This window comes from Hemicordylus capensis, chromosome 4, assembly GCF_027244095.1.
Source record: "Hemicordylus capensis ecotype Gifberg chromosome 4, rHemCap1.1.pri, whole genome shotgun sequence".
Lineage (NCBI taxonomy): Eukaryota > Metazoa > Chordata > Lepidosauria > Squamata > Cordylidae > Hemicordylus > Hemicordylus capensis.
The window spans coordinates 133675306-133689000 of record NC_069660.1 but is presented as its reverse complement, the minus strand read 5'-3'; the positions used below and the strand labels follow the sequence as shown (position 1 = coordinate 133689000).

Sequence of the window (13695 nt, the reverse complement as noted above, 5' to 3'; positions counted from 1 at the left end):
CCGGGGGTGGTGGTGAGAGGCACCTTTAAACACAAATTAATAGGTGCTTACCTCCACTCCGGCTGCAAACTTCTCTGAGCAGCAGTGCGCTGCCCGGCACTCCATGCAGTGGCGGATTGGCTTCACCATTTACTTGGCCACTGGTGGGGGGTGAGCTCTGCAAAAGCTACTGCACCGGCCGCTCCTGGAGCACTGCAAGATGTTAGGGGATGGGGCCGTTCTAGGAAGAGCACCCACATGCTTGCATGCAGAAGGTCCCAGATCCCCTCCCTGGCAACTCCAAGATAGGGCTCAGAGAGATTTCAGCCTGCAACTTTGAAGAAGCCGCTGCCAGTCTGTGTAGATAATACTGAGCCAGATGGACCAATGGCCTGACTTGAGATATGGCAGCTTCCTATGTTCTTAAGTACCTGGGGAGGGGAGGTAGGCTGCCATAATGTATGCTAACAGTCTGGAGGTAACTATTAAGAGAGCTCTCTCTCTCTCTCTCTCATGTGGCCAACCATGCCACTGCAGAGGGCTAAGGAACATGGTACTGGACCTCCAAAGGTAAAGGGAGTGATCCGACAGCCTCATATTTGAGGCAGCAGGGCTTCAAATAATCTCCAGGCCACTTAGCCCTGAACGTCAGCACTAACACTCTCAATTGGGCCCAGAAACTAATGCATATAGTAAAGTATGGAATATACATGTGCCACTAGATGGATTTATAGGAAAGGACAGGGCTATCAATAGCTATGAGCTAAGACTACTAGCTAAAATGGAGCACCATGTGAAGAGATAGTATGCTTCTGAATATCAGTTGCTGGGGGACAAACAGCGGAGGAAAAATCATTGTCTTCACACCCTGCTCGTGAAGTTTCTACAACTGCCTGGCCATGTTGTAAATGGAACAGGATGCTGGGCTTAAATTGGCCCTTAGTGTGATCCAGCAGGGTTCTTATGTTCTTACAAAGACACATGAATTAGGGATTGGTGGTTATTAATAAAATAAACGAATGAGTTTTACCATAAGTGGCATTTATTTGGGGGCAGATAATTTATAAGGTAGCTTTTGATTCAGCTTTATAATACACAGAGAATAAGACCAAAAAACAAACACCAGTGTGCTAAGCATCCAGCACGGATTACAATCTGGCTTCAATGTGAATCGCAAGGAATGGATCTTCAGCTTGGTGATTGATCTGAAAATGAGCAGTGCCATTAGCAGCAATGTGGATTTGAATTCCAGTGCAGACGTTGCCCTCCTTCCTTCCAGAAATAATGTCACAGTAAATGCCAGCAGGAAGACCCGTTTGTAGGATGACTGACAAATTCCTGTACAAAAACAACAGTGTTTCTCTTTATTTATGACATTTCATGTAATGGGTTTGCATGGTGACGCTTGGGTTGCCAATCTACACCCGGGCACAAATCTAGATTGTTTGCTTCCCTAGATGAATTTAGATTAGGGCACAGAGCACATGACAACTGATTTGTCATGTGTTCATGCAAGTTAATGTTTGTATTAGCTAGACTTTGCATTTGAAGTGGTGGAACTATCTCCTACAGTAGTGAAAATGGTTTTAGGAAATTATTAGAGGGCCATGTGTTCATTCAAGAAGGGCTTCTAAGGGCAAAGAGAAATCAGCAGCAGTGCTGGGATGCCACAATCCCATGGAACTCCTGCTTGAAGTACCCAGCAGCTATGCTTTCATGACACTGTGATGCAAGTGTGCTCTTCTAGAGTCTATGCTGATACTCTGGATGGAGCCACTCGGAACCGTGGCTAAGAGACTAGAAATGCTGTATATGTGCCTTTCCCTTTCCCCTTCCCAAAGTAAACTCTACTTCCCGCCTTAACAGCAGTTAATCTATTTATCTGCATCTAGAGCTGGCCTGCACAACATATGGCCCATGGGCAAGATGCAGACCATGGGGACATTTCTATTGGCTGCTGCTGTGGGACTGGGTGCAATGGCACGTGCACTGCTGCTGCACACCACCAGCGCTTACCTTGCTCCCAAGGCCCTCTGTTGCTGTTGGGGCTGGGAGCTTGCCCTAGCAAGTGAGTGGTGGTGGGGTGGGGGGAGGGCGACAAGAGCAGTGGCGAGGTGATGTGCTGCTGTGGGACTGTGGGCAAGCGTACTGGTGCCGCCCCCACTTCCAAGCCCCTTTGCTGCTGTCAGTGTGGGAAGCTCCAGGGAATGAGGGCGCACATGCACAGTGATGAAAACACAGAAAACACTCATTTCCAACAGGCTCTTGGCCCCAAAAGCAATAGAGGGGTTTGGGAGATAGGGGAATGGTGGCTGCGGCAGATGGTGAAGAAGCAGCGTGCCCACCCCCGGTCCCACAGTAGTACGCTGCCTTGCCACTGCACCGGCCACTCTTTCCCCTTCCTGTGCCTGCCACTCTTTTGCCAGGGCCAGCTCTCAGCCCTGAGAGCAGCAGAGGGGCTCGGGAGCAAGGGTGAGCAGTGGCAGGGAGGTGGCTGGTGGCATGCAATGGTGGTGCCCACGCCCTTACCCCCAAGTCCCATAACCCTGCACCACCTTGCTACCATCCCTGCGGTTCTTTCCCCAGCCAGTTCACCAAGGCCAACTTACAGCCCTGCTGGGAGAGCCCTACAACTTGTGGGGCAAGGGGTGGGGGCTGCTGGGAGTGGGGGGCAAACACAGGCCCATCCTCCCCTAGCTATAAAAAAAGTAAGTTAAGTTTTTTTTAATAAAAACAATATTTAAATAATTTAGAATAATTCTATTTATTTAAAACTTGGGGGGGCGGCGTGTTAACATTGATCTTGATGCCAAGTCACGATTGGTTTCGGCCCACTGGAGCATTTGAGTTGTGTACCCCTGGCACAGAGGTTAATCATAGCACAGAGTAATTCGGTGCACTACTTAATCACAATTTTTAAGCAGGGCTTGGAACTGGTTAACAATTCTAGTTAAGTGTGCAGTTATCACTTAACTGGGTTAAATGAAGCTTTTGATCTGGCTCACTGTATGTGTGTTAAGGCTCACTCTGCAAAAAACCGGAGAAATAGTTCACTTCCAACTAGTTCAATTTGAAAACAGCCAGTGCTTTATTTCAACTCCTTTGTATTTATTAACAACGAAGCTTCTAATATCTGGTCTGAATGTGCTCCGGTGCCTTTAAGTATGATGCTAAGAGGAGAAAAACTGTAAGTGCACCTTCTTCTATCATAGTGCTACAGTAACTGGAGAAGCCACATCTACTGAACTTTTCCCTGCAGCTCCAAATTCAGCAATTTAATTTTAAGAGAGCGTCTTCTTCGCTATGAGCCCCACCGGCCGCTGAGATCACTTGAGGAGGTCCGTCTCCAGTTGCCACCAACTCGTTTGGTGGCTACACAGAGACGGGCCTTCTCGGCTGCTGCCCCGAGATTGTGGAATGCGCTCCCTGCCGAGATACGATCCTCCCCATCTCTGGCAATTTTCAGAAAACACCTGAAAACACATCTCTTCAACCAAGCTTTCTCAGCCTTTTAAAACTTGTTTTTATATTGTTTTGATTATTTAATTGTTGTTTTATGATGTTTTTAATTGTTAGTCATTGTTTTATGCTTTATAATTTTTGTTTAATTATTAATTGATTTTAATGGTGTTTTAATGTAAACCACCCTGAGCCTTTTGGAAGGGCGGTATAAAAGTTTTAATAATAAATAAATAATAAATATAACACAGTAGTCTTTTTTGGACTCTGCTCTGGTGAGCAGGGGCGGGGAAGGAGATAAATCACATTTTAAATGTTCCCTACATTAAAAGAACCTCCATGCATTTTTATTTTTTTTTAAACTAGATTTTAAAAAAAATCAAGGTGAGGGGATAGACACTTTTCCTGATGTGCTTGTTTTCTAATGGAAGAGATCTTTCTAATGTGGAGAAGCATTCAAAAGTGTCATTCTTCATCTGTGTCTGGAGTGGCATAGTCCAGGAAAGACCCCACCATCTTATCTGGATAAATGTGTAGCTTGGCTTTCTACCATTCACGGTACAGATCGCCTGAATTTACCAAATATATATATATATATCCCAAAGACTGCACAGGCATTTATGAGTTGACCAGAACCCATCTCTACTTAGTAGCACAGGCATGTGTGGACATTGTAATGGCTTTCTGAAGAAAGGCACAAAAAAAGGGGGGTGGAGAGGGGGGAAGGGCACATATGTTTATGCCAGGAAACATAACCTATCAGAGACAGCCAATTCCTTGAACCTCCTCAATGTTTCCCATAGTGGGGAAAACTGCAATGGGTCGATTTTATCTCTCCATCTTGCAGTGATGAGAGAAGTTGTACCTGCCAAACGTCTCCAGCTATAGCCAGTACCACAGGAGCATTGTTTAAAGACCAGATATTGGTAAACTGGAAAGCCAATTTATGCTTTACATCAGGGGTGTCAAACTCAATCACATAAGGGGCCGAAATCTAAAACACAGGCTAAGTCACGGGCCGAATTTTTTTATTAAGATACTTAGTCTTAGTAGTAGAAGTAAAGATCCTTCATCACCCTGAGACACCATATCACACGCCATCCTTGTGCATTAATCATGTTCTGAAAACAACAACAAGCTCCATACCTGTGTAGTTGCTACTGGCAGCAGGTGCAGGATTGGGACTCTGGCACGGTCGTGCCTAGTGCTGGGTCTCGGCAGGGAAGGGGTGTGCAGAAGCAAGGATATGAAGAAGCAACTTAGCTCACTGTTTGGGACTGGGTCCATCTGCCTGTGGAGCAGTCAGGCACTTGTGTGAAGCGTCCTGCTCCAGCCTAGCTTTCTAGGACTGGGTCCTTCTGCCTACAAATACCCATACTGAGGCAGCGTGGTCAGGCGTTTGGATGCGTCACCGTCACCGCGGGCCACATAAAACGGCCAGGTGGGCTGGATTCGGCCCGCGGGCCTTGTGTTTGACATGTGTGCTTTACATGGAAGAGAAACTTGACACTTGCTGACTGTGTGTCTCCTAATGAGCACTGCAATGTAGGAGTGTGCACAGAACCATCTGGCCTGGTTCGGTTCGAGGCCGCACCGGCCTTGAACGGAACTGGGCCAGTTTGGTCTGGCCCCCATCGAACCCATTCCCCCGGTCCAGTCTGACAGGTCTGCGAATTTTTTTTAAAAAAATGTAAATGAAAAATAACTACCTGTAGCCCCTTTGGAGGGCTTGCTGTAGCCGCAGGGTGTGTGTGCGTGTGTGTCCCCGCAAGGGTTCCCTCTTCCCCCGCCGAACTCCCTCATCTCCGCCGCAGTCAGATAAATGTAGTCTTTTTGGCCCTTTCAAACGCAGAGGGCATTTGCGCATGTGTGGCGGCCAAAAGACTACATTTACCCGGCTGCAGCGGTGATGAGGGAGGCCGGCAGGGGGAGAGGTAACCCTCGCGGACCTCCCCCCCACTGCTGCTACAGCAAGCCCCCCGACGGGGCTACAGGTAGTTATTTTTCATTTAAATTTTTTTTTTAAAAAAAATTGCAGACCTGTTGGACCGGACCGGCGGTTCGGTTCTGGTCCAGATGGAACTGGGCGGGGGTGTGTGTGTTTCAGTTTGATCACGAACCCATGAACCCCCGGACCGAACCATCGGACCGGTTCTGCACATCCCTACTGCAATGTTTGGAGGGGGAGAGCAAATCTGTAAGCACACAGAGATATATGGTGGGCACGTATCAAGGAGCCATGAATGGCTGTGGCCTTCCCATTTCAATTCCACTATACATTTACAATCTCATATTCACATTATGAATGATCACCAAAAGACATTCCGGAGCCAAACTGATCTGCTGTTTGAAATGTGAATCAGCGCCAAACATACCATATTTACCTTAATCCAAGACTAGGTTTCCCCCAAGTTATTTGATGTTATCAATTGGGGGAGGGGGGGTCTCTTAAATTAGGGGTATTCAAATGGACCATTTGGTGATTTGCGGGGTGGGGGATGGGTGATTTACCAGTGGTGGCAGCAGCTACCTGGTGGTTACTGACCACTCATGATGCAGTGTTGTACCTGAGCTTCTGGGGAAAACAATGGTAGTTGCTGACTGAAGCACTGCTGTCACAACAAAACAGGACACAGTGAAGAAATGCAAAATAATTACATTTCCCAGAAGGTATTGCGGTGCCTGAGGTGAAGTGCTAAATGCTGCCTTTTCCCCTTTCAAAACTAACCCATGCAAGCTTTGAAAGTGGTGTGGGTCAGGGAGAAGGGAAGCTTGCCAGCAGCCTTCTGAGAGGTTCTCCTTGCAGAGCTCACAAGGGTTGGACTGATCCTGAAGAGCCGCTCCAATGGTGGTGGCAGGAGGGCACCTTGCTGCCCTGCTGGTGAACCAGTATTCTGCCGCCTAAAGCAACTGCCTCACCTCATCTCATGAAAGGGCTGCCCATGCCACCCCCACTCCGCTTGCCTCCCTCCTCCATTTGGGCTGAAAGGTCTCATGAGTTTCTGCTCAGCACTAAAATAAACTATTATGTCATTTCTAAGCCCCTTCACCCTTGCAAAAATGTACCTGTCATCATTATTAAAAACAACAAATCCTTTTCCTTCACGTCCAAATGCCACTTGGTTGTTGTTGTTGTCCCACCACCTTGTAATAGGCTGGCCATACGCAACATTTCGGAATGCCACCATATTCCTGGAAACAAAACAAGTGGGTCAGGCATGAGAGAAAACATATCTGCCTTCAATAGTAGTAGTCTGAATCCTAAATGTCTGGAGAAGCACACTTGCTTTCAAAAAGAGCTCTATCCGTGTCAGAGTATTAAGTGTACCAGTATTTCCCATTCTTACCTTATTTGATGCCACCGATGTTCACAGACCCAGCCATTGCCACAGCTGCCATCTGAGTTAATCGTAACAGTTTTAATTGATCCATCGCTATTGCTTGGTGGCCCAACCCAGTCATTAAGGTCCTTGTTATGAGAAATAAAATTAAAGAGATTAGACTATAAGAAGTGTGTCTATAATCTGGAGAAATGTGTCTATAATCTGAAATTTGCATCCCAACAAAGACAAACTGGCCTATACAATTGTTGCAGGAAAATTATGACAGAATTTTAAGATCCAAAGAAACTATGAAGGTAATGAGTGTTGTCGAGTCGATGTCGACTCCTGGCGCCCACAGAGCCCTGTGGTTTTCTTTGGTAGAATACAGGAGGGGTTTACTATTGCCTCCTCCCACGCAGTATGAGGTGATGCCTTTCAGCATCTTCCTATATTGCTGCTGCCCAATATAGGTGTTTCCCATAGTCTGGAAAACATACCAGCAGGGATTCGAACTGGCAACCTCTGGCTTGCTAGTCAAGTCATTTCCCCTCTGCACCATTAGGTGGCCAAAGAAACTATGCATATTTGAATTTTGAAAACAAAATGTGAAATACTTGCAAGAAGCGCATGCTGAGAATGTGAGCATCTTTGGAGCTTAAATAGGAAAAGGAGGGCCAGAGTAGGAAAGGGTCCTGTGTGGAACAACAGGGTGTGGGTCAGAGGGGCTTAAAATAATGAAATCATCAGGATGGTCAAGAGCCGCACATGTGGGCTGCCTTCATGGTGCCAAGCAATCCTGGTAGCAGAGAGCAGAATGCAGGCATGGTCTCTTAGATAGATAGTTAAGCTAAAGGGAGGCAGACTGCAGAGATCCGCTAGGGGAGAGAACTGACTTTTAGGGACACCGATCCTCTGGCATGCTTCCTCTGTGTGTAATGTCTCTCCCCCAAAGGATTGTTTTAAGCTGGAATGGGTGACCATGGAGGAATTGCCCGAGTCCAATTTTTGCTTGCATGTGAAATACTTATGGGTCCCCACTTCTTGCTTTTGGTTATTAAGCTATTATTACTATCCATGGCCAATCAAGGTGATGTATAAGGAGATCAAAAGCATGAACATTAGCACACTCCATTAAACAGATACAAATAAAAGCAAATCTGAGGAAACATACATGCAGCAGTAGCCATGGGGAAATAACCACTTCTTCAAAAGCTATAATTAACATCCCTGGACAACTAAAGAAATGTAGGAACATAGGAATATAGGGAGCTGCCATATACTGAGTCAGACCATTGGTCCATCTAGCTCAGTATTGTCTACACAAACTGGCAGCGGCTTCTCCAAGGTTGCAGGCAGGAATCTCTCCCAGCCCTATCTTGGAGATGCCAGGGAGGGAACATGGAATCTTCTGCTCTTCCCAGAGCGGCTCCATCCCCTAAGGGGAATATCTTACAGTGTGCACACATCAAGTCTCTGTTTCATATGCAAGTAGGGCAGACCCTGCTTAGCTAAGGGAACAAGTCGTGCTTGCTACCATAAGACCAGCTCTCCTCCCTTTCTACAGCACACCTAAAAAAAACTCTAAGAAATGATGGGACTACCTGCCTATATAAATACTGGGACTAAAAAACCCCCAAAAAACTCCTAACTGGTTTGATTGTTGTGATTCAGCCCCAAATATACAAATACAACAAATATCTATATACCGCTTTTCAACAAAGGTTCCGAAAGTGGTTTACATAGATATAAATAAATAAATAAATTTGTTCCTTGTCCTCAAAGGGCTCAAAATCTTAAAATATCTATACATCTGATACATTTCATACATGGACAACACACTAAATATTGATTGCAAGAATACTTAGCCTTCTTCATATGTTAGGAGTCAGCATGGTGTAATGGTTAGAGTGCTGGACTAGGACCGCGGAGACATGAGTTCAAATCCCCATTCACCCATGAGACTTGCTGGGTGACTCTGGGCCAGTCACTTCTCTCTCAGCCTAACCTACTTCACACGTTTGTTGTGAGGGGAAACTCAACTATGTACACTACTCTGAGGTCCTTGGATGAAGAGTGGAATATAAATATATAAATACATACGCACATACATACATACATAAATTTATCCCCACATTCACTAAAAACAGAGAAAGGGAAACAAGTGCACCAGCTAGCCACGCCCCTTACAATAACATGCTTCTTAGCTATCCGTTCAGTGCTTGCCTGCAGTGGCAAACACTGAACTTGGGATGTACATGAAACACAATTCAGAATGCAAATCACGCCACATCCCTTTAAAACAGGGTGACACCACATTCAATTTAATATGGAGGAGATCAGGTCCATATCTGCTCCTCCAGCACTTGCCGCCACTTCCTTAAGCACGGTGCTCCTTTCAGGTATCAGTGTGCGCCAGTGGTGCTCTTCCCCAGCTGCCCCACGTGATGCTGGCATGCATATGGCCTCCATGCATGTGAGCTCATGTGTGTGCTGGCATCATGCAGGGGCAGCTGGGGGAAGGTGCTGCTGACACACATGGAGAGCTGGCGGGGGAGAGCTGCAATTAAGGAAATGGCGGCGAGCACTGGAGGAGCAGGTACGAATCTGCTTTCCTCCATTTTAAAGGGGATGTTTAATCCTCCGGTTTTAAAGGGATGTGGTGCGATTCGGATTCCAAATTGCACTTTGTGCACATCCCCTACACATGGGAAATGTTTCTCCCTGTGTTCTAGAACCCAGGCCACCCAGAGATCTAAGTCAAGGGAAGAAACTTTCCTTATGTTCAGGGTTTGCCTCCGCAGACAAGTGCTAAACACAAAGATGTTCTGGGTGTGGTTAGATAGCATGTTGTCATGGAGAACATGGCTAGTCTGTGTGCTCCCATTTCCCTCTTCCCAAAATAACTGAACACAGGGAAAACGTATGCAGAGGCTTTGGCCATTGTGGCTGGGGATGATGGGTGTTGTGGTCCAACAACATCTGGCGACTAGAAAGATGTGCCTGATCTAGCCTTCCACACAAGATTTGATGGGAAATCTTTGGTCTAGCTAGGAGATACTCTGAAATTCAACATTATTTGCATTTTCCTCTTCTTACAATACCATTGAAAAGGATACCTTTACTGAAGTTTAATAATACATAAACTTCCCTAACTAATTTTTATTAATCTCTTAAGAATTATATATAATTATATAATCTATATATATAATTCTCCTGGGTGTGCCCAGGAGAAATGCGTCCCGGCAGCCCAGCTGATTGGCTGGGCTGCAGGGGGCGCCTGATTGGCTGGCAGCACACCCAGGAGAATTCGCTTGCTGGGTGGCTGCGGAGGCGTAGATGCTCTGCGCACAGCCCAGATAGTTAGTAATATTTCCTATACATGTTTAGCAATAATCAATACAGCAGATTAGTAAGCATTTTTTAGAACGGATTAGCACTATCAATAAGAGATAATTACTCTTTAACCATCAAATTGTTAAACGGATTAAAATATCCTAAATCAATTCAAAAACTGTGAAACCCCACACCTCTTTCCTTACAAGACTCTCCTTCCTAGACAACATTAAAGGACTTCAAAATCACCACACTGGCATTTCCTTCATTGTAACACTGAAGGTTTTAGCCTAGCAGCCAGGTTTAGATACTTCTCCCTGAACCAAGTAAGTTTGCACTGGAAATCTCCCCTTCTTTATATCCATTATCAGGCCCCGCCCTAACCACATCTAAAGTCCATTCTCATGAGGCTCCTGTAGAGTCACATGACCACTACTTTAAGTCAGCTACCCATTTTACTTGCTCATTATTATAGTTCCGTTGCTAAGAGTCGACACTGACTTGAGGGCACTTTATCAAGTTCTCTTGTTACTATAACTTTTGGTTTCATCGTTGGTCAATGACTGTAAATAAAATCTGAATCAATCCATGCTGGGCCATGGAACAAGCCTTGAACTCATTCATGCTGCAGCCGCTCTGTGAGGGCGAGAGCTTCTTCCCTCCTTGTAGCCCTGTACAACATCTGAGCCAGTGTGAGTAACATGAACCATTCGTTTCAATGGCACATAAGCCCAAATAACTTTATCTGGATTGAGGCCAGTATGTTTCATAATATTTCAGTCTGTTTTGAAAGTGCTGGAATTATCCCTTATCCTTAAGAGGGAATCAACAAATAACCAGGTATTTGTTATGCAGTAGCAAAAAATTACCTTTCCATGCTGGATATTTCTTGGCCACCAGTAGCTTGACATTATTCGTGTAAATCCATAGGGATGAGCAAGCATAAAGCCAACTGCCATCTTATAGAGCCTGTAAAAGACATTTGTTACCAAATTTGTGTTAGAATAGAGAAAATAAGCAGGCACAAGAAACCATGCTAGTTAGGGCTATATTCTAGGGAGTACTGGTGACAAATAGGGTTGTGCAAAGCAGGCAGGATTTGATGCAAAACCCACCTTGGTGCTTCAGTGGGGCCCTGATTCAACTTGGCCCCATTCAAAGCAGTCACTTCAGTTTAGAGCCAAGGCTTTGGTGTCTTCTCTTCCATCTTCTCCCCTGTATTTACCTTAACAGGCTGGAGGAGAGGCAAGGCATTCGTGGCAGCAAGGGACCAGCAGCTGTGACTTATGGTTGCTTTTTCAATAGTCCAGCAAGAAAGCTTTATTTTTATTTTTAACCCTCTACAGTCATGGAAAAGGTGTAGGATTTCTTGGAAAATGTAGTCTTTTAAAAGGCTTACTGTCAAGAGAGTCTAACCTCTTGTTGAGCCTAGGAAGGTCAGGACAGGGGAGGGGACAGGAGATGAGGGAAGCTTCAGAGGCCAACCAGATATTACTGGATTGTAATTTGGCCCTGAGTTGACTCAAACCAGACAGCAGTTAAGTTTGGGACAATTTGAGACGTGAGAATTGGATTTGTTTTCTTTCTTTTTCCTTCCAAAGAGTGGTAGGACAGCAAAAGTAATGGCTAACAGGAACGTATGGGTAAGGGAAAGTGCCTCGGGTCCATGTAAGAGAAGTGTATTATGTGTATCTTCACACAAAAAATGAAGACTTAAAAACACTTGGAAAAAACAGTGAGGGTTCTGAACCAGATGCACAAATCTGTTCCAGACGCCAAACACTATACTTACATACTTATACTTTATTACAGTCATAGACAATAACAAAGCAGTGATACTATCATCAAATTATCTACATCAACAGAAAAATCAATAACAGCAGTATAAAACTAAAATAACAATACATACATAGTACTTCTAAATCCCCATGACCAATTTGGTCAAAATCCTGGAGGAGATAAAACAATGTGGCGAGCCCTTGTAATTAAGAAACAAATTTTGCAACTTGATATGTGACATTAGAGTCATTATCAACTAAAAGATACTTAACGTAAAATTAATCTGGGTGGCCTGGAAAGTTTTTAAATAAAGGCTGAATCAACCTTAGACAAGAATCAGAATAAAACATGCATCATAAAAGAATATGAGCAACTAACGTAAGCTAATAGAGAAGATGTTTAGGATTCTCTGAGAGGTCGACATATGTTTGAAGTTCGACTAAGATCGTGCTGGAATTCCATGCCCCAAACCCATTGTTTAATAATATCTTTTGCCTTTTCCAATCCTAAAGTAGTAGATGCTCCAGCAAAAGGCCATATGAGAGCAATTTACTAGGGGTGTGCATGAATCAGATTCTACAATTCAATTCTAGCTTGAATCGAATCACAGAATCATCTAATTGATTCATTGAAAACAGCCAGCTTGGCCGGCTGTCTCAACGAATCACCTCTGAATCACCCAAATCGATTCAAGTGATTCAAACACCTACCTAAATTGTAGGGATGTGCAATTTGATTCGCCCTTGAATCAATTTGGGTCAAATTGGGGAAAATTCGCTGATTTGATCTTGAATCGAATCACCCTCAAAATAGTGGGCCCATTTGGGGATCAAAGAGAATCATCTCCGTCCCAAATTTATTTGGGTTGAATTGGAGATGATTCTCTTTGATCCCAAAATAGGCCCACTATTTTGAGGGTGATTCGATTCAAGATCGAATCAGGGAATTTTCCCCAATTTGCCCCAAATTGATTCAAGGTCGAAACGAATTGCACATCCCTACAATTTACTTTTAATATTAGGGAAATCAGCCCAATAGGAGCTAGATTTAACATTAGCCATGCTGTTGAAATTGCTAGCCAAACTTTGGCTTCAATTCCAAGTAGCCTGGCCTCTAATCTCAAGGCCGCGTTAGGAACACATCTATGGGTCAGAAAGAGAGATCTTAAAAAGTCAGATGTCTAAAGCCTGGTACCACTGCCACCACCGATTCGGCATGAAAGGGTAATTTGATGACCTTTGCCTGCAAATCTGTTGAAATAAACAGGCCCAGCCCCCACCTTGGGCCTGCCACCACTCACACTAGGCAGCACATTACTTAAACATGAAATCTGCTCTTTGCCTGCTCCAACAATTGCGGTTTGTTCTAGTGTTTCCAATAAATAATGCAATATTTTGTAAACTGCAGGTGTTTTTAAGGTTTTGAAGACAAGTTTTAAGGCAAGTTTGCACATCTCGGAAGACTGATTGTATTGATAACTTTTGTCACTTTCTCCAAATTGTTAGTGTTACAGCCTGTGCCCGACCAGGGTTTATGTAAGTCCTCAGTTAAGGTGCCCATTACTGTTTTCAACCCTTCCAGCTTATCATCTAATTGGTGTGATTTTTCAAAAAGAGCTAGCAATGTGGCTGTTGTAAGAAAAGTTTGCTTTGAAAGAATCCCCCAAATGCCTCTGTTGCGTGGTTCCTCGCGAATCTGAGGCAGCTCTTTAGTCACTTCCGAGGTTGGAGAAGGAATTGTTGTTGTTGTTTGTCTTGTATTGCCATTAGGATTAACAGATTCTTGTTCCAACACAGAATATTTATTGCTGGTATGAAATGTA

General features: G+C 44.6%; 1 protein-coding gene across 9 annotated transcripts in view; it reads right to left on the bottom strand.

Annotated features, from left to right (window-relative positions):
* Window positions 1–999: 999 nt before the first annotated feature.
* The window catches only part of LOC128323268 (pancreatic alpha-amylase-like), a 35680-nt gene continuing 22984 nt past the window's right edge, over window positions 1000–13695 (bottom strand). For all 9 annotated transcript variants that reach the window (XM_053245997.1, XM_053245996.1, XM_053246000.1 and 6 more), the window contains 4 exons: window positions 10964–11063; window positions 6786–6907; window positions 6505–6630; window positions 1000–1317 (listed from right to left, as the gene is read on the bottom strand). In XM_053245997.1, coding sequence (XP_053101972.1) covers window positions 1128–1317; window positions 6505–6630; window positions 6786–6907; window positions 10964–11063 — 538 coding nt within the window. In that variant the 3' untranslated portion in view covers window positions 1000–1127. The remainder of the gene's footprint in view (window positions 1318–6504; window positions 6631–6785; window positions 6908–10963; window positions 11064–13695) is intronic.